We start from the raw sequence: 22438 nt of genomic DNA, 5'->3' as shown, positions 1-22438 counted from the left end.
CCCGTTTAAATAAGAAAATCTCATTTCAGTAGGCCTTTAAGGGTGAGACACAATCCACTCCTGGGACAGCCAGATAACCTTTTTTTTGTTGTATTTTCATGTAAACATCTCTTGTCATTTTAGTGCCCAACGTGTGGCATTATTTTTCACTGAAACTGGTGGTCTCGTCAGCTGAGGGGAAGAGCCTGTGGAGTCTTCAGGCCATCAAATCCATGTGCGACCTGGACAAGACTAGGGTATGTCATCGATGCACCGTACCCTGTGCACCTTGTTGCTATTGCACACTTTTCTGCTCCAGCCTCTAATGTTACTGTTGTGGAACATGCAGCACCCATACTTGCCAACCCTCCCGGATTTTCCGGGAGACTCCCGAAATTCAGCGCCTCTCCCGAAAACCTCCCAGAAGAAATTTTCTCCCGAAAATCCCTCGAAATTCAGCCGGAGCTGGAGGCCTCGGCCCCTCCAGCTCCATGCGGACGCGGACCTGAGTGGGGACAGCCTGTTTTCACGTCCGCTTTCCCACTATATAAACAGTTTGCCTGCCCAATCATGTTACAAAATCTACAGATTTTTATAAAAAACTGCACACACACTGTAATAGAGTGATTTTATGTTGTCTGTTGCCATCTCCTGGTGAATGTTGGCTATAGCGTTATGGGGTTGCTTTTTGATTGGCCAACGATTTACGTGGTGTTGTGCTCCTGACGGCAAATGAGGGAGTCTGTTCTGAAGCCCACAGTAAAGAGACGTAACTTCATCACCTCGCCTGGTTATTGAGAACAGTTAGTAGAACAACTGTGTTTTTATTACTGTGTATTTGATAGCTGCCGTCTGAAACTCAACTATTTTAATTATCTATATAATAAAATAAATATATATAGCTAGAATTCACTGAAAGTCAAGTATTTCATACATATATATTAGGGGTGTAACGGTACGTGTATTTGTATTGAACCGTTTCGGTCCGGTTCGGAGGTGTATCGAACGACTTTGTAAGCTAAAGTCTTAACAAGCTGCTCTGCTTTCTGCCTCTGTCTGAGCACCCAGCATTGTCCCGCCCACACAACCATCTGATTGGTTACATACAAAGCCAACCAGCAGTGCGTATTCAGAGCGATGTAACAGCCAATCAGCAGTGTGTATTCAGAACGCATGTTGTCAATGCTTCAGCGTCGAGCAGTTATGTGTTTAGCAGCGGACATCGTACTCTCCCCATTTTATAAAAAACACTTCTCAGTCACAACTACTACTACTAGCATCACTATGAGCCCGTTGACCTTCTAGAAACTTAAACTGCAGCTGAGCTCGCTCGCAGTTCTGGCTTGAGGTGAAGGATAATTAGCTTATAGCGTAACGTTAGCTCATTTTGCTGTGTGCGTGTGCGTGTGTGTGTGTGTTAGGGTCAGCAAAGCCCTGTCCGTCTGTTATTTCACATGAACTAACATGAAGTCCATGGTGTTCAGGGATGAATAATCTCTCCTATTGCTATTGTACTATTTTTTTCAGCTATAGTTATATTAATCATTAGTAATGCAGCAGCCTAGTTTTGAATGACAGGGTCCCTGCTATCACATGTTGACAAAAATATAACATTTACATAATAAAAGTCAACTACAGGTTTCCCAATTGCTGTTATAAATTAAGCATGATGAGTTGACTTGAAACTGTTTAATGTTGCACTTTTTATATGTAGACGAAAGGATTGGTCATTTTATTTAATCAAAGCAACAACTTGAGGCAGTTTAATGTGGATTAACGTGGGCAGAATTATTATAGTGTTCCCAATGTTAAAAGGATAAAGCCGTTGTTTACAAATTTGGTAAATACATAACCAAAAAATTTATATTTTGTTTTCTTACTGTACCGAAAATGAACCGAACCGAGACCTCTAAACCGAGGTACGTACCGAACCGAAGTTTTTGTGTACCATTACACCCCTAATATATATATATATTTATATATCGTCTCAACCAATATCGGCCACAAGTTCCTCACACTGATCGACAAACACTTTCCCCAAAGGCAACACTTTTAGAAAAATATTCAACAAGAACAACATTAAATTGAGCTACAGCTGTATGAATAACATACAACAAATAATTTCAAACCACAACAAAGCAATTGCAAAAGGACTGCCTACCCCCAGACTAAACGACTCTGAAACCAATAAGGAATGTAACTGTCGCAAGAAACCTGATTGCCCTCTCAACGGGGGGTGCTTACAAACATCAGTCGTTTACGAAGTAAAGGTAACACGCAAGGACATTAACACATCCGACACGTACGTAGGATTAACCGAAGGAGCGTTTAATTCCAGATGGAACAATCACAACGCCTCCTTTAGAAACCAGACCTCGCGGAATTCCACAGAACTCAGCAAGCACATTTGAAACCTCAAAGACAATAATGTTGAATTATTGCATCCATCACACCTTACAACAGTGGTAATAAAAGATGCAACCTATGCTTAAAAGAGAAACTGTTTATTTTATATCATCCAGACCTGTCATCCCTCAACAAGCGCAGTGAAATCATTTCAACATGCCGCCACAGACAGAAACACCTCATAGGTAACACATGAGCCAATCACCACGCCCCTACGCCTACCTGTACCCACCCATTCTGTGCCCTATGTAAACCATTGTATGTGCATGCTTCCATTAAAATCTCCTGATGATTGAGGGAACCCCTCATGAAACAGTTCTGTAGAGATGAAGTAGTTTTGGGATTTTTCCCACACATACATACATATATATATATATATACATATATATATATATATATATATATATATATATATATATATATATATATATATATATATATATATATATATATATATATCCAACCATCTTTTTCCGCTTATCCGACGTCAGGTGGCGGGGGCAACAGCCTAAGCAGGGAAACCCAGACTTCCCTCTCCCTAGCCACTTCGTCTAGCTCTTCCCGGGGGATCCCGAGGCGTTCCCAGGCCAGCCGGGAGACATAGTCTTCCCAACGTGTCCTGGATCTTCCCCGTGGCCTCTTACCGGTTGGACGTGCCCTAAACACCTCACTAGGGAGGCGTTCATGTGGCATCCTGACCAGATGCCCGAACCACCTCATCTGACTCCTCTCCATGTGAAGGAGCAGCGGCTTTACTTTGAGTTCCTCCCGGATGGCAGAGCTTCTCACCCTATCTCTAAGGGAGAGACCCGCCACACGGCGGAGGAAACTCATTCCGGCCGCTTGTACCCGTGATCTTATCCTTTCGGTCATGACCCAAAGCTCATGACCATAGGTGAGGATGGGAACGTAGATCGACCGGTAAATTGAGAGCTTTGCCTTCCGGCTCAGCTCCTTCTTCACCACAACGGATCGGTACAACGTCCGTATTACTGAAGACGCCGCACCGATCCGCCTGTCGATCTCACGATCCACTCTTCCCTCACTCGTGAACAAGACTCCTAAGTACTTGAACTCCTCCACTATACTTCATATATATATATTAGGGCTGGGCAACGATTAAAAATTTTAATCGAAGTTAATCGCACTATTTCTCCGATTAATCGGGATTAACTGCATTGTATACGCAAAGCCCAATAATGAATTCAAAAGTAGTGTGTAGTGCACCTTTATTGGAATATTCTCCCACATGAACAAAAGCGCCAAAACATTTGTTGTGCAAACACAATTTAAATCAGTCCTTGTTAAACAGTAGCAGTTAAATAGCATATTTTATGAAAATCAACTCCAAAAATGTAAATACAAACATTTAAGCTTATTGCCACTGCCAGGGTATTTAAGTTATCCTGTTTGTTATGGAAAATAAATATAATCTACATACAAATCTCTGAGCCACAATCATAACATCTGAACAAGCAATTTCTGAGGTAACAGCAGAAACATTTTTTTTTTTATCAGGGATCTAATGTTTAAAAAACCTAGTGGGCTGTTTTAGGGAATTTTTTATCAAACTATCCGTAGTAGCAATATTAATAATGTTGTGTTTATTCTGCGTAGTGCACTAAGAATAATTACGACCATATTTAGGAATTTATATGATGGGAATTTTCCGATTGTTTGCTTGGTGCTTTGATAAACTGAACGCATATACATGGTACTATATTGTGATGTTATGAGCCAGGGGAAAAAAAGAACTACACTACCCAGCATGCAACAGGAGTGACGAGCATGCGCGGTAGCCCGGTAAAGGTTGTGTGTCGACATGACGGCATCTTGTATGTTGTGATATGCACGCTCTGAAAGCAAACGTTAAGAAGTCAGCCAACACTCCTGGTCTGCATTATTCATAAATAGACAGACAACACATATACTCCGCTGCTTCACAGGCCGCTGGATGTAGCCGGCAAAGTATTCCCATGCTAGCTAGCCGGTCTGGCAAGCACGCCTCATTCAGTCCAAAACGGCCCGATCTGTCCACATTCAGAATTGTCTGGCGGTCGTAAGTGATCCCGGAGTGACCACGCTGTAGGCAAGCCATGAAATTTGCAGAATTGTCCGGTATTTTTGCCAAATGTTCCATCTTTACCAAGAGCCCCTCGACGCCGGGCAACGCCATCTTGTTAAGAAAAGGCGTCAACAAAATAAAAGCATGTAAACGACATACGCAAATGTGCGATAAAATAATTGTCGGCGTTAATAGATTGATGAGTTAACGCGTAATTAACGCATTAATTTGCCCACCCCTAATATATATATATGTATGAAACATATATGAAATACTCGGGTTTCACGGTGGCAGAGGGGTTAGTGCGTCTGCCTCACAATACGAAGTTCCTGCAGTCCTGGGTTCAAATCCAGGTTCGGGATCTTTCTGTGTGGAGTTTGCATGTTCTCCCCGTGAATGCGTGGGTTCCCTCCGGGTACTCCGGCTTCCTCTCACTTCCAAAGACATGCACCTGGGCATAGGTTAATTGGCAACACTAAAATTGGCCCTAGTGTGTGAATGTGAGTGTGAATGTTGTCTGTTTATCTGTGTTGGCCCTGCGATGAGGTGGCGACTTGTCCAGGGTGTACCCTGCCTTCCGCCCGATTGTAGCTGAGATAGGCGCCAGCGCCCCCCGCGTCCCCGAAAGGGAATAAGCAGTAGAAAATGGATGGATGGATATGAAATACTCGAGTTGGTGAATTGTAGATGTAAATATACTCCTCCCCTCTTAACCACGCCCCCGGCCCAACCACGTCTCCGCCACACCCCTGACCACGCCCCCCCACCACCTCCCGAAATGGGAGGTCTCAAGGTTGGCAAGTCTGGCAGCACCTGTCTCCTCTCTACTCAGCCACGCATCCATTTGTTCATACATGTGTGAATGTGTCCTATTCTGATATATCTACCTGCGTCCACAGGTGCGCTTTCACTGGGACTTCCAGAGCGACTGCTTGAGTTGGACACTGGGTAATTACATAGCTCTCCTAAGAGAAAAGCCGTCCTGCGAGCTGCTCACCGAGGAGGACGTAGCACAAACGCTCACTACCCTGCGTACGTGTGCCCGTTATTACCACGACGGCTCACTGACATGGGAATGCGCCGCCACCGGTACCTGCGACACCCTGCCTGAGAGCTGTACCAAGTTCAACGCCGCCTTTGTGATGCTGCACTACCTGGTCGATAAGGACTTCCTCAGCTCGGAGAGCCTGGGACGTCCTTCGCCCGTGCTCAAGTACACCATGCTCCACTTTTTCATATGGGATGACGATAAAAAGAAGCAGATTTTTTTGGACAGTTTTGAGAACTGGAACTCAGACGGCATCATCACGGTCAGCGGGATCTCTTTCAGCGGCGCGCATGAACTCCTGTCCCACTACCTCCGTCAGGACAGCGTGTATTTCCTCGTGGCGGTGGTCCTGGTTCTGCTGATCATGGCCGTGTACACGCGCTCCGCTCTCATCACCCTGATGACGATAATAGCCATTGTTAGCGCCCTGGTTGTGTCCTACTTCATCTACCACATGGTCTTCCACCTGAAGTTCTTTCCCTTTTTGAATCTCACGGCTTGCATCTTCCTGGTGGGCATCGGCGTCGACGACGCCTTCGTGCTCTGCGACGTGTGGAGCCACGCCAAATCCGACAGACCCCACGCCGAGCTGGCGGAGAGGGTCAGCGTGACTTTGCAGCACGCCGCCCTCTCGATGTTCGTCACCAGCTTCACCACCGCCGCCGCTTTCTACGCCAACGATGTCAGCAACGTGGTCGCCATACGCTGTCTGGGCATCTACGCGGGAACGGCCATCTTGGTCAACTACATTCTCATGGTGACGTGGCTCCTGGCTACGGTGGTGCTCCACGAGCGCTACATCGTCGACGTGTTGCGCCGGCCCCAGCCCACGCCGCAGAAGAGCGGTTACCGCGTCTGGATGTTCGTGGCAGGTCTTGGCCAGAAGTTGAACAAGTTCCTATCGAGGGTCTCCGAAGCCTCCAGAACCTTTTTTGAGAAAATTCTCCCCAGCATCGTCATCAGGCCGCGCTACCTCTGGCTCATCTGCTTCGTGGCCCTCACAGTGGGCGGGGCCTATTTGGTGTCCGTCGACCCAAAGCTGAAGCTCCCGTCGACGGATATCAGGAAGCTGCAGTTGTTTCGCTCTTCAAACCCTTTTGAGCGCTACAAGGAGTACCAAGGGCTGTTCAAGTTCGAGGAGTTGGCACGTATCGATCAACTACGGGTGACCATCTTTATTGTCTGGGGCGCCAACCCCGTGGACAACGGGGACCACCTGGATCCCGACGACTGGGGAACGCTGACGTTTGACAGCAGCTTCAACATTTCCAGCAGAGAGTCTCAGCAGTGGAGCCTGGATTTTTGCCAGAGGATTGAGAGAGAGACTTCCATTTTCCTCAAGCAAGAAATGGTCTGCCTCTTTATCTCTTTCAAGCAGGTCAGTTCTCCCTGATTTATTACAGTGGGACTCGTTTACGAACCCCGTTTCCAGATGAGTTGGGAAATTGTGTTAGATGTAAATATAAACAGAATACACTGATTTGCAAATCCTTTTCAACCCATATTCAGTTGAATATGCTACAACAGGGGTCGGGAACCTTTTTAACTGAGAGAGCCCATCCATCCATCCATCCATCCATCATCTTCCGCTTATCCGAGGTCGGGTCGCGGGGGCAACAGCCTAAGCAGGGAAACCCAGACTTCCCTCTCCCCAGCCACTTCGTCTAGCTCTTCCCGGGGGATCCCGAGGCGTTACCAGGCCAGCCGGGAGACATAGTCTTCCCAACGTGTCCTGGGTCTTCCCCGTGGCCTCCTACCGGTTGGACGTGCCCTAAACACCTCCCTAGGGAGGCGTTCGGGTGGCATCCTGACCAGATGCCCGAACCACCTCATCTGGCTCCTCTCCATGTGGAGGAGCAGCGGCTTTACTTTGAGTTCCTCCCGGATGGCAGAGCTTCTCACCCTATCTCTAAGGGAGAGACCCAAACTCATTTCGGCCGCTTGTACCCGTGATCTTATCCTTTCGGTCATGACCCAAAGCTCATGACCATGAGAGAGCCATGAAAGCCAAATATTTTAAAATGTATTTCCGTGAGAGCCATAAAAAATTCTTAACACTGAACACAACTGTCAGGTTCAAACACTGATGACATCTATTAAACAGACAAGAAGCAAGGAATTAAACAGAGACATGATTCAATTTAGCTCAATGAGGAGAAACAAGAGAATTTTACACCTCTTTTATTTGGACTTTCCCTGATTACAACAAACAAATGCGTGCATCTCTTATTCTTTTTAATAACATTGTTACTCTATTCTGTAGCTAACCAATAATAAATAAAAGACTTTTGACTATTAATGCAACTTCTTGAACAGGTGCGGTAGAAAACGGATGGATGGATTTAAATGCATGAGAACGTTTTATATTTTGAACGTTATTTTTAACACTGTGATTACCACACTTATCGTGTTAAGCAACGTCAGCAAAATTTATCTGAGAGCCAGATGCAGTCATCAAAAGAGGCACATCTGGCTCTAGAACCATAGATTCCCTACCCCTGTGCTACAAAGACAACATATTTGATGTTTAAACTGAAATATATATATATATTTTTTGCAAATAATCATTAACTTTAGAATTTGATGCCAGCAACATGTGACAAAGAAGTTGGGAAAACGTCGCAACAAGTTGAGGAATGCTCATCAAACACTTATACGGAACATCCCACAGGTGTGCAGGCTAATTGGGAACAGGTGGGTGCCATGATTGGGTATAAAAGCAGTTTCCATGAAACGCTAAGTAATTCACAAAGAAGGATGGGGCGAGGGTCACCAATTTATAAGAAAATTGTCGAACAGTTTTAGAACAACATTTGTCAACAAGCTATTGCAGGGAATTTAGGGATTTTACCATCTACGGTCCGTAAAATCATCAAAAGGTTCAGAGAATCTGGAGAAATCACTGCAAGTAAGTGAAGATATTACGGACTTGTGATCCCTCAGACGGTACTGCATTAAAAACCGACATCAGTGTGTAAAGGATATCACCACATGGGCTCAGGAACACTTCATAAAACCACTGTCAGTAACTACAGTTGTTTGCTACATCTGTAAGTGCAAGTTAAAACTCTACTATGCAAAGTGAAACCCATTTATCAACAATATTCTAAAACGCCGCCGGCTTGGCTGGGCCCGAGCTCACCTAAGATGGACTGATGCAAAGTGGAAAAGTGTTCTGTGGTTTGACGAGTCCACATTTCAAATTATATTTGGAAACAGAGGACGTGGTGTCCTCCTGAACAAAGAGGAAAATAACCATTCGGATTGTTAAAGGCACAAAGCTCAAAAGCCAGCATCTGTGATGGTATGGGGGTGCATTAGTGCCCAAGGCATGGGTAACTTACACATCTGTGAAGGCACCATTAGTGCTGAAAGGTACATACAGGTTTTGGAGCAACATATGTTGTCATCCAAGCAACGTTATCATGGACGCCCCTGCTTATTTCAGCAAGACAATGCCAAGCCACGTGTTACAACAGTGTGGCTTCATTAAAACAAAGAGTGCGGGTACTTTCTTGGCCCGCCTGCAGTCCAGACATGTCTCCATTATGAAGCGTAAAATACGACAACAAGACCCCGGACAATTGAACGACTGAAGCTCTACATAAAACAAGAATGGGAAAGAATTCCACTTTCAAAGCTTCAACAATTGGTTTCCTCAGTTCCCAAATGTTTATTGAGTGTTGTTAAAAGAAAAGGTGATGTAACACAGTGGTGAACATGCCCTTTCCCAACTACTTTGGCACGTGTCGCAGCCATGAAATTCTAAGTTATTATTTGCAAAGTTTGAACATCAAATATCTTGTCTTTGTAGCATATTCAACTGAATATGGGTCGAAAATGATTTTTAAATCATTGTATTCCGTTATATTTACATCTAACACAATGTCCCAACTCATATGGAAACAGGGTTTGCATGTTGGCCACGTTTGTTTTGACAACCCATCTGGGTGCAACATCAACATTTTGTTTTGTTACAGCCTTATTCCAAAATGGAATAAATGAATTCCTCTTTGCAACACCTCTCAAGCTCCGTCAGGTTGAATGGGAAGGTTTTCATCCGGGATATCTCCTTACATTGCTGCATTCATCTTTCCCTCTATCCTGACTAGTCTCCCAGTTCCTGTTGTTGAAAATGATGCTGCCACCACCATGCTTCTCTTTAGGGTTGGTAGTGGACCCGTAATGAGCAGTGCCTGGTTTCTTCCAAACATGACATTCATGCCAAAGACTTCAATCTCTGTCTAATCAGATCCGAAAATTAATTTCTCATGGTCTGAGAGTCCCCCCAAAAGGGACAAGCAGTAAAAAATGAATGAATGGATGGTCTAAGAGTCTTCCAGGTGCATTTTGGCAATCTTTTAACGAAGAAATGGCTTCATGGTTGTCCTTCTGGAAGGTTCTCATTTCTCCTCAGAGGAATGCTGTAGCTCTGACAGAGTGACCATCAGGTTCTTGGTCACCTCCCTGACTAGACTAAGACCATGAGAAACACATTTGAGACAAAGATTGAGGTATTTGGCGTGAATGCCAGGCATCAATGTTTGGAGGAAACCAGGCACCGCTCATCACCAGGTTACTACCAACCCTACAGTGGTGGCAGCATCATGGTGTGGGGATGGTTTTTCCAGTGGCAGGAACTGGGAGACTAGTCAGTACTGAGACATCCTGGATGAAAACCAACACTTCTCATCCAACCTGATGGAACTTGAGAGATGTTGCAAAGAGGAATGGGCCAAAGTGCCCAAAGCCAAGCTATAATTGCTGTCAAAGGTGCATCACCTACGAACTGAACAAAGGCGGTGAATACTTATGTACAGTGGGGCAAAAAAGTATTTAGTCAGCCATCAATTGTGCAAGTTGTCCCACTTAAAATGATGACAGAGGTCTGTAATTTTCATCATAGGTACACTAAAATACCAGCATACGATATTAGCATTAACACGGTAACGGGGGGGAAAGCTAGCATACTTAAAAGATGGCACCAAGTAACGGAATCCATGACTATTAGGTTTAAAATGTACAAAATTAGCAAAAATGCTAGCATAAAAAAATTAACGTGCTAATATTAAAATGCTAAATCAGTATGCTAACAGGTGAAAGGCTAAGGCTTACATACTTTTAAGATGGCGGCAAGTAATGAAATCCATGACTATCGGGTTAAAAAGATAAACATTTGTTCAAATGCTATCATAAACTGTTAGCATTCTAACAGTAGTATGATAACCCTAACCGATGGCACAAAGTAACAAAATTCATGATTGTTAGAATTAGAATGTCAAAAAAATGCTACAATTTTTGCATAAAACATTAACATGCTAATATTAAAATGCTAAAATTAGCATGCTAACAGATGAAAGGCTAACATACTTTTAAGACGGCGCCATGTAATGTAATCCATGACTATCGAATTAAAAAGATAAACATTTGTTCAAATGCTATCATAAACTGTTAGCATTCTAACAGTAATGTGATAACACTAACCCAATAGCTAGCATTCTTATAAGATGGCACAAAGTAACAAAATCATTATTGTTAAATTTAGAATGTACAAAATTTGCTAAAATGTTAGCGTAAAACATTAACATGCTAATATTAAAATGCTAAAATTAGCATGCTAACAGGTGAAAGGCTAACATACTTTTAAGATGGCGCCAAGTAATGAAATCCATGACTATCGGGTTAAAAAGATAAACATTTGTTCAAATGCTATCATAAACTGTTAGCATTCTAACAGTAATATGATAACACTAACCCAATAGCACATTTTTCTAAGATGGCACAAAGTAACAAAATCCATGATGGTTGAATTTAGAATGTCCAAAAAAATGCTAAAATGCTAGCATAAAACATTAACACGCTAATATTAAAATGCTAAAATTAGCATGCTAACGAGTGAAAGGTTAACATACTTTTAAGATGACGCCATGTAATGGAATCCATGACTATCGAATTAAAAAGATAAACATTTGTTCAAATGCTATCATAAACTCTTAGCATTCTAACAGTAATATGATAACACTAACCAAATAATAGTAACAAAATCCATTATTGTTAGATTTAGAATGTCCAAAAAAATGCTAAAATGCTAGCATAAAACATTAACATGCTAATATTAAAATGCTAAAATTAGCATGCTAACGAGTGAAAGGTTAACATACCTTTAAGATGGCGCCATGTAATGGAGTCCATGACTATCGGGTTAAAAAGATTTTAAAAAATTGTTAAAATGCATAAACTGTTAGCATTCCAACAGTAATAAGATAACACCAACCCAATAGCACATTTTTCTACGATGGCACAAAGTAACAAAATCCATGATGGCTGAATTTAGAATGTCTAAAAAAATGCTAAAATGCTAGCATAAAACACTATCATGCAATTATCAAAATGCTAAAATTAGCATGCTAACAGATGAAAGCCTAACATACTTTTAAGATGGCGCCATGTAATGGAATCCATGACTATCGGGTTGAAAAGATAAAAAAATGGTTAAAATGCTAGCATAAACTGTTAGCATTCTAACAGTAATAAGATAACACAAACCCAATAGCTAGCATTATTCTAAAAAGGCACATAGTAACAAAATCCATGATGGCTGAATTTAGAATGTCTAAAAAAATGCTAAAATGCTACCATAAAACATTAACATGCTAATTTTAAAATGCTAAAATTAGCATGCTAACGAGTTAAAGGCTAACATACATTTAAGATGGCGCCATGTAATGGAATCCATGACTATCGAATTAAAAAGATAAACATTTATTCAAATGCTATCATAAACTGTTAGCATTCTAACAGTAATATGATAACACTAACCGAATAATAGTAACAAAATCCATTATTGTTAGATTTAGAATGTCCAAAAAAATGCTAAAATGCTAGCATAAAACATTAACATGCTAATTTTAAAATGCTAAAATTAGCATACTAACGACTTAAATGGAATCCATGATTATCGGGTTAAAAAGATTTTAAAAAATTGTTAAAATGCCAGCATAAACTGTTAACATTCTAAGAGTAATATGATAACACTAACCCAATAGCGCATTTTTCTAAGATGGCACATAGTAACAAAATCCATTATTGTTAGATTTAGAATGTACAAAATTAGCTAAAATGTTAGCATGAAACATAACATGTTAATATTAAAATGCTAAAATTAGCATGCTAACAGATGAAAAGCTGGCATACTTTTAAGATGGCCCCAACTAACAGAATCCATGACTATTAGGTTAAAAAAAAAAAAAGCTAAAATGTTAGCATAAAACATTAACATGCTAATATTAAAATGCTAAAATTAGCATGCTAACAGGTGAAATGCTAACATACTTTTAAGATGGCGCCAAGAAATGAAATCCATGACTATCGCGTTAAAAAGAGAAACATTTGTTCAAATGCTATCACACACTGTTAGCATTCTAACAGTAGTATGATAATCCTAACACTGACCCTAACCCAATAGCTAGCAATTTTCTAAGATGGCACAAAGTAACAAAATCCCCCAAAAATGCTAAAATTTTGCAAAAAACATTAGCGTGCTAGTAATAGCACATTATTGTTAGCATGCTAACAGGTAAAAGGCTGGCATACTTTTAAGATGGCGCCAAGTAGCGGATAAATTAGAGCCATTAAATATGTGTACGTTTTATTATCCGATTAGTCGACTAATGGTTGACTAATCGACTCTAAAAATCACAGCTGTGCTGCTAGCCCAGCCAATAGCAATATCAGATCGGTTGGCTCCTAACCGTATCAAGATAAAGAACCTTTTTTTAAACGTTGCCAACAGTGGATGGACACGGACTGCGTGGGGGGATCCACCTGCTGCGGCCAGAGCAGCTTCCCCTACGTGCCGGAGGTGTTTGAGCGCTGCATCAAGGAGTACACCAGCACCGTCACCAAGACAGCCAGTGTCACCCTGGAAAGTGGGCCCCTGTTGGACGACTCCGACACCATGAAGGCCTTTGTTTTGAAACTGAAGACCACCTTCGCCGACGAGGACTACGAGAAGTTGAGGCTCTTCTACGACAAGGTCAGAGCGCAATGCATGGGTTTGTTTCGATAAAACACGAATCCTTGTCCGCCGCCATAAAAAACGTTGCATTCCGCCACTAGGGGGATGTTTTTGTGGCAGCCTTAAAGTCCTACTGAAATGAGATGTTCTTATTTAAACGGGGATAGCAGGCAGAGGTGGGTAGTAACGCGCTACATTTACTCCGTTACATTTACTTGAGTAACTTTTGGGATACATTGTACTTCTACGAGTAGTTTTTATGCAACATACTTTTACTTGAGTATATTTATAGAGAAGAAATGCTACTTTTACTCCGCTCCATTTATCTACATTCAGCTCGCTACTCGCTACTTTTTTTTTTTTAATCAATCTATTAATGTTTGTTTTGGTTAATGACAGAGCTTCAAAGTAGAATCTACGCATGCCTGCGTTTCACCAATCACATGCAGTCACTGGTGACGTTGGACCAATCAAACAGAGCCAGGCGGTCACATGACCCGACTTAAACAAGTTGAAAAACTTATTGGGGTGTTACCATTTAGTGGTCAATTGTACGGAATATGTACTGTACTGTGCAATCTACTAATAAAAGTTTCAATCAATCAATCAAAAGTGTAAAGGAAAAAGGGCACTTTTTATTTCAACCGTACTTCCCGTCAAAAGCCTAAAGACTGATTTGCACAGTTCCTGTCTTCACAATAAAAGCGCCGCTCCATCGCGCCTGCGCTAACAAAATAAGAGTCTCCGAAAGCCAGCGCAAACAAGCTAGCAAGCTACGGAGTTTGCCGCCAATATATTTCTTGTAAAGTGTATAAAAACGAATATGGAAGCTGGACAGATAAGATGCCAAAAACCAACGACTTTCATGTGGTATTAGACAGAAAAGAGGAACTTTTTTTGTCCACCATTTGAAAACGTGAACGTCTGATTCCAATCAATGCAAGTCATCAGAATCAGGTAATACACCAACTTATATTCTTGTCTTCATGAAAGATAGGAATCTATGTTAAACATGCATGTATATTCATTAAAACACCTTCAACATGTGAACAAAAACGGCAAAATAAATATAAATTATATACTGTATATATAAATATATGTGTATATATATATATATATATATATATATATATATATATATATATATATATATATATATATATATATATACATATATGTATATATATAAATATATGATATGTGTGTGTATAAATGATTTGTGTGTGTATGTATATATGAGGTAGATCACCTCGACTTGTAATTGATTAAGTAATTGATAAACGTTGAAAAACGTATTGGGGTGTTACCATTTAGTGGTCAATTGTACGGAATATGTACTGTACTGTGCAATCTACTAATACAAGTTTTAATCAATCAATCAATCAATCAATCAAATCAATGAATGCCTACTGAGGCTATGGTGCTGTTAAGTTATTGTGGCTCAATGTGCAATTTTTATTTTATTTTATTTTATTTTAATGTACTATTATCTAATACATAATATTGTTTTAGTTGTTGAAGAGATATTCCTGGCTCTGAATTTGCTCGTTGCTATTTTTATGTTTTTGTGCATTATTTGTTGCCGTAATCAGGTTACTCATCAATTACTCAGTACTTGAGTAGTTTTTTCACATCATACTTTTTACTTTTACTCAAGTAAATATTTGGGTGACTACTCCTTACTTTTACTTGAGTAATACATCTCTAAAATAACTGTACTCTTACTTGAGTACAATTTCTGGCTACTCTACCCACCTCTGATAGCAGGTCCATTCTATGTGTCACACATGATCATTTCGAGATATTGCCATATTTTTGCTGAAAGGGATTAGTAGAGAACATCGGCGATAAAGTTCGCAACTTTTGGTCGCTAGTAAAAAAGGCTTGCCTGTACCGGAAGTAGCAGACGATGTGTGCGTGACGTCACGGGTTGTGGAGCTCCTCACATCCTAGCATTGTTTAAAATCATGGCCACCAGCAGCGAGAGCGATTCGGGCCGAGAAAGCGACGATTTCTCCATTAATTTGAGCGAAGATGAAAGATTCGTGGATGAGGATAGTGAGAGTGAAGGACTAGAGAAAAAAAAGCAAGGGCAGCAGAAGCAAATCAGATGTTATTAGACACATTTACTAAGATAATTCTGGAAAATCCCTTATCTGCTTATTGTGTTACTAGTGTTTTAGTGAGATTATATGGTACCTGAAAGTCGGAGGGGTGTGGTGACTGCCAGTGTTTCCGGTGGGAGGAAGTAAGAGACGCAGCTGCAGGAGGACTCTAGCTCCGCTCATGTCTACGGTATACGGCGACTTATTACCACAATTTTCTCACCGAAACCTGCCTGTTGATGTGTGGTCGGGAACCATGTTCGCTTGACCGCTCTGTTGTATGGATCATCCATGGTCCGGTCCGATGACCATGGATGAAGTACTGGCTGTCCAGAGTCGAGACCCAGGATGGACCGCTCGTCGGGACCCAGGATGGACCGCTCGCCTGTGTATTGGTTGGGGACATCTCTACGCTGCTGATCCGCCTCCGCTTGGGATGGTTTCCTGTGGACGGGACTCTCGCTGCTGTCTTGGATCCGCTTTGAACTGAACTCTCGCGGCTGTGTTGGAGCCACTATGGATAGAACTTTCACAGTATCATGTTAGACCCGCTCGACATCCATTGCTTTCTGTCCCCTAGAGGGGGCGGGGGGGTTGCCCACTTATGAGGTCCTCTCCAAGGTTTCTCATAGTCAGCATTGTCACTGGCGTCCCACTGGATGTGAATTCTCCCTGCCCACTGGGTGTGAGTTTTTCTTGCCCTTTTGTGGGTTCTTCCGAGGATGTCGTAGTCGTAATGGTTTGTACAGTCCTTTGAGACATTCGTGATTTAGGGCTATATAAATAAACATTGATTGATTGATGATAGTAAAGCTTCACCTTCGGGAATGTAAACAAGGAAACACCGGCTGTGTTTCGGTGCTAAAGGCAGCTGCAATACACCGCTTCCCACCTACATCTTTCTTCTTTGATGTCTCCATTATTAATTGAACAAATTGCAAAAGATTCAGCAACACAGATGTCCAGAATACTGTGTAATTATGCGGTTAAAGCAGACGACTTTTAGCCGTAAGCGGTGCTGGAAGAACATGTCCGCTACAACCGGTGACGTCACATGCACGTGTCATCATACGCGTCATCATTCCGCGACGTTTTCAACACGACACTTCGCGGGAAATTTAAAATTGCAATTTAGTCAACTAAAAAGGCCGTATTGGCATGTGTTGCAATGTTAATATTTCATCATTGATATATAAACTATCAGACTGCGTGGTCGGTAGTAGTGGGTTTCAGTAGGACTTTAACCCCACAACCTTAGACTGACTCTTTTGCAGGGGATGTCTGTCCGGGCTGTCCGGGCGGTGTTTCTTTAATGCGTGTGTTTTCAATGTACGTTCAGGGTTAAGAAGGGGTTAGAAACAAAACAAATTGAGATGGTATGAGGGAAGGGCGGAGACAGAAGAGAGCGAGAGAGTGGATTGGTTGATATACTTACCACCCCTCCCGATTTTCCCGAGAGACTCCCGAATTTCAATGCCTTCTCGAAAATCCCCTGGGGCAACCATTCTCCCGAATTTTTCCTGATTTCCACGTAGACAACAATATTGGGGGCGTGCCTTAAAGGCATACTTGCCCACCTTGAGAGCTCCGAATTCTGGGGATTGGGGGATGGGATTTGGTGGTAGCAGGGGTGTATATTGTAGCGTCCCGGAAGAGTTAGTGCTGCAAGGGATAAGGGGTTCTGGGTATTTGTTCTGTGGTGTTTGTTGTGTTATGGTGCGGATTTTCTCCCAAAATGTGTTTGTCATTCTTGTTTGGTGTGGGTTCACAATGTGGTGCATAATTCTAACAGTGTTAAAGTTCTTTATACGGCCACCCTCAGTGTGACCTGTATGGCTGTTGCTGTTAGAGATACGTCCGATAATGGGTTTTTTTGCCGATATCCGATATTCCGATATTGTACAACTCTTAATTACCGATATCAACCGATACCGATATATACAGTCGTGTAATTAACACATTATTATGCCTAATTTTGTTGTGATACTTCCCCACCTTGAGACCTCCAAATTTGGGGTATGGGGGGAGAGGGGACGGGGGTTTGCTGGTATCGGGATGTATATTGTAGCGTCCCGGAAGAGTTAGTGCTGCAAGGGGTAAGGGGTTCTGGGTATTTGTTCTGTGGTGTTTCTTGTGTTATGGTGTGGATGTTCTCCCGAAATGTGTTTGTCATTCTTGTTTGGTGTGGGTTCACAGTATGGTGCATATTTGTAACAGTGTTAAAGTTCTTCATACGGCCACCCTCAGTGTGACCTGTATGGCTGTTGCTGTTAGAGATACTTCCGACAATAGTTGTTTTGCCGATATTCCGATATTGTAAAACTCTTAATTACCGATATCAACCGATACCGATATATACAGTCGTGGAATTAACACATTATTATGCCTAATTTTGTTGTGATACTTCCCCACCTTGAGACCTACACATTTGGGGGATGGGGGAGAGGGGACGGGGGTTTGCTGGTATCGGGATGTATATTTTAGCATCCCGGAAGAGTTAGTGCTGCAAGGGATAAGGGGTTCTGGGTATTTGTTCTGTGGTGTTTCTTGTGTTATGGTGCGGATGTTCTCCCGAAATGTGTTTGTCATTCTTGTTTGGTGTGGGTTCACAGTGTGCTGCATAATTCTAACAGTGTTAAAGTTCTTTATACGGCCACCCTGAGTGTGACCTGTATGGCCGTTGCTGTTAGAGATACTTCCGACAATAGTTTTTTTGCCGATATCCGATATTCCGATATTGTACAACTCTTAATTACCGATATCAACCGATACCGATATATACAGTCGTGGAATTAACACATTATTATGCCTAATTTGGTTCTGATACTTCCCCACCTTGAGACCTACAAATTAGGGGGACGGGGGGAGAGGGGACGGGGTTTGGTGGTATCGGGATGTATATTGTAGCGTCCCGGAAGAGTTTGTGCTGCAAGGGATAAGGGGCTCTGGGTATTTGTTCTGTGGTGTTTGTTGTGTTATAGTGCGGATGTTCTCCCGAAATGTGTTTGTCATTCTTGTTTGGTGTGGGTTCATTTGTAACAGTGTTAAAGTTCTTTATACGGCCACCTACAGTGTGACCTGTATGGCTGTTGCTGTTAGAAATATGGCCGACAATGTTTTTTTTGCCGATATCCCGATATTGTACAACTCTTAATTACCGATATCAACCGATACCGATATATACAGTCGTGGAATTAACACATTATTATGCCTAATTTTGTTGTGATACTTCCCCACCTTGAGACCTCCGAATTTGGGGGATGGGGAGAGAGGGGACGGGGTCTGGTGGTATCGGGATGTATATTGTAGCGTCCCGGAAGAGTTAGTGCTGCAAGGGGTAAGGGGTTCTGGGTATTTGTTCTGTGGTGTTTCTTGTGTTATGGTGCGGATGTTCTCCCGAAATGTGTTTGTCATTCTTGTTTGGTGTGGGTTCACAGTGTGGTGCATAATTCTAACAGTGTTAAAGTTCTTTATACGGCCACCCTCAGTGTGACCTGTATGGCTGTTGCTGTTAGAGATACTTCCGACAATAGTTTTTTTGCCGATATCCGATATTCCGATATTGTACAACTCTTAATTACCGATATCAACCGATACCGATATATACAGTCGTGGAATTAAGACATTATTATGCCTAATTTTGTTGTGATGCCCCAAATCAACTCAAGTTATGTAAAAAAATGCCAACATGACACTGCCATACTTATTACTGAAGTCACAAAGTGCATTATTTTTTAAAACGGGCCTCAAAACAGCAGCTTGGAATTTGGGACATGCTCTCCCTAAGAGAGCATGAGGAGGTTGGGGTGGGCAGGGTTAGGGGGGCGAGGTTGAAGTGGGGTGTTGGGGGGTAGGGGGTAGCCAGAAGAGTTAGTGCTGCAAGGGGCTCTGGGTATTTGTTCTGTGGCGTTTGTTGTGTTTTGGTGCGGATGTTCTCCCGAAATGTGTTTGTCATTCTTGTTTGGTGTGGGTTCACAGTGTGGTGCATAATTCTAACAGTGTTAAAGTTCTTTATACGGCCACCCTCAGTGTGACCTGTATGGCTGTTGCTGTTAGAGATACTTCCGACAATAGTTTTTTTGCCGATATCCGATATTCCGATATTGTACAACTCTTAATTACCGCTATCAACCGATACCGATATATACAGTCGTGGAATTAACACATTATTATGCCTAATTTTGTTGTGATACTTCCCCACCTTGAGACCTCCGAATTTGGGGGATGGGGGGAGAGGGGACGGGGGTTTGCTGGTATCGGGATGTATATTGTAGCGTCCCAGAAGAGTTAGTGCTGCTAGGGATAAGGGGTTCTGGGTATTTGTTCTGTGGTGTTTCTTGTGTTATGGTGCGGATGTTCTCCCGAAATGTGTTTGTCATTCTTGTTTGGTGTGGGTTCACAGTGTGGTGCATATTTGTAACAGTGTTAAAGTTCTTTATACGACCACCCTCAGTGTGACCTGTATGGCTGTTGCTGTTAGAGATACTTCCGACAATAGTTTTTTTGCCGATATCCGATATTCCGATATTGTACAACTCTTAATTACCGATATCAACCGATACCGATATATACAGTCGTGGAATTAACACATTGTTATGCCTAATTTTGTTGTGATACTTCCCCACTTTGAGACCTACAAATTTGGGGGATGGGGTGAGAGGGGACGGGGGTTTGCTGGTATCGGGATGTATATTGTAGCGTCCCGGAAGAGTTAGTGCTGCAAGGGGTAAGGGGTTCTGGGTATTTGTTCTGTGGTGTTTCTTGTGTTATGGTGCGGATGTTCTCCCGAAATGTGTTTGTCATTCTTGTTTGGTGTGGGTTCACAGTGTGGTGCATAATTCTAACAGTGTTAAAGTTCTTTATACGGCCACCCTCAGTGTGACCTGTATGGCTGTTGCTGTTATAGATACGTCCGATAATGTTTTTTTTTGCCGATATCTGATATTCCGATATTGTACAACTCTTAATTACCGATATCAACCGATACCGATATATACAGTCGTGGAATTAACACATTATTATGCCTAATTTTGTTGTGATACTTCCCCACCTTGAGACCTCCAAATTTGGGGGATGGGGGGAAGAGGGGACGGGGGTTTGGTGGTATCTGGATGTATATTGTAGCATCCCGGAAGAGTTAGTGCTGCAAAGGGTAAGGGGTTCTGGGTATTTGTTCTGTGGTGTTTGTTGTGTTATGGTGCGGATGTTCTCCCGAAATGTGTTTGTCATTCTTGTTTGGTGTGGGTTCACATTGTGGTGCATAATTCTAACAGTGTTAAAGTTCTTTATACGGCAACCCTCAGTGTGACCTGTATGGCTGTTGCTGTTAGAGATACGTCCGACAATGGGGTTTTTTGCCGATATCCGATATTCCGATATTGTACAACTCTTAATTACCGATATCAACCGATACCGATATATACAGTCGTGGAATTAACACATAATTATGCCTAATTTTGTTGTGATACTTCCCCACCTTGAGACCTCCGAATTTGGGGGATGGGGGGGATGGGGGATGGGGTTTGGTGGTAGCGGGGGTGTATATTGTAGCGTCCCGGAAGAGTTAGTGCTGCAAGGGGTAAGGGGTTCTGGGTATTTGTTCTGTGGTGTCTCTTGTGTTATGGTGCGGATGTTCTCCCAAAATGTGTTTGTCATTCTTGTTTGGTGTGGGTTCACAGTGTGGCGCATATTTGTAACAGTGTTAAAGTTGTTTATACGGCCACCCTCAGTGTGACCTGTATGGCTGTTGCTGTTAGAGATACGTCCGATAATGTTTTTTTTGCCGATATCCGATATTCCGATATTGTACAACTCTTAATTACCGATATCAACCGATACCGATATATACAGTCGTGGAATTAACACATTGTTATGCCTAATTTTGTTGTGATGCTTCCCCACTTTGAGACCTACAAATTTGGGGGATGGGGGGAGAGGGGACGGGGGTTTGCTGGTATCGGGATGTATATTGTAGCGTCCCGGAAGAGTTAGTGCTGCAAGGGGTAAGGGGTTCTGGGTATTTGTTCTGTGGTGTTTCTTGTGTTATGGTGCGGATGTTCTCCCGAAATGTGTTTGTCATTCTTGTTTGGTGTGGGTTCACAGTGTGGTGCATATTTGTAACAGTGTTAAAGTTCTTTATACGACCACCCTCAGTGTGACCTGTATGGCTGTTGCTGTTAGAGATACTTCCGACAATAGTTTTTTTGCCGATATCCGATATTCCGATATTGTACAACTCTTAATTACCGATATCAACCGATACCGATATATACAGTCGTGGAATTAACACATTGTTATGCCTAATTTTGTTGTGATACTTCCCCACTTTGAGACCTACAAATTTGGGGGATGGGGGGAGAGGGGACGGGGGTTTGCTGGTATCGGGATGTATATTGTAGCGTCCCGGAAGAGTTAGTGCTGCAAGGGGTAAGGGGTTCTGGGTATTTGTTCTGTGGTGTTTCTTGTGTTATGGTGCGGATGTTCTCCCGAAATGTGTTTGTCATTCTTGTTTGGTGTGGGTTCACAGTGTGGTGCATAATTCTAACAGTGTTAAAGTTCTTTATACGGCCACCCTCAGTGTGACCTGTATGGCTGTTGCTGTTAGAGATACGTCCGATAATGTTTTTTTTTGCCGATATCTGATATTCCGATATTGTACAACTCTTAATTACCGATATCAACCGATACCGATATATACAGTCGTGGAATTAACACATTATTATGCCTAATTTTGTTGTGATACTTCCCCACCTTGAGACCTCCAAATTTGGGGGATGGGGGGAAGAGGGGACGGGGGTTTGGTGGTATCTGGATGTATA

At 42.4% G+C, this 22438-nt stretch overlaps 1 protein-coding gene across 1 annotated transcript in view; it reads left to right on the top strand.

The window, feature by feature from the left end:
• Positions 1-22438, top strand: part of LOC133548861 (protein dispatched homolog 1-like) — a 42875-nt gene that overhangs the window by 16909 nt on the left and 3528 nt on the right. The window contains exons 6-8 of the mRNA XM_061893797.1: positions 124-236; positions 5350-6876; positions 13291-13533. Coding sequence (XP_061749781.1) covers positions 124-236; positions 5350-6876; positions 13291-13533 — 1883 coding nt within the window. The remainder of the gene's footprint in view (positions 1-123; positions 237-5349; positions 6877-13290; positions 13534-22438) is intronic.

Source organism: Nerophis ophidion, linkage group LG03 (genome assembly GCF_033978795.1).
Source record: "Nerophis ophidion isolate RoL-2023_Sa linkage group LG03, RoL_Noph_v1.0, whole genome shotgun sequence".
NCBI classification, from domain to species: Eukaryota; Metazoa; Chordata; class Actinopteri; order Syngnathiformes; family Syngnathidae; genus Nerophis; species Nerophis ophidion.
This window is presented reverse-complemented; position numbering and strand designations above follow the sequence as displayed.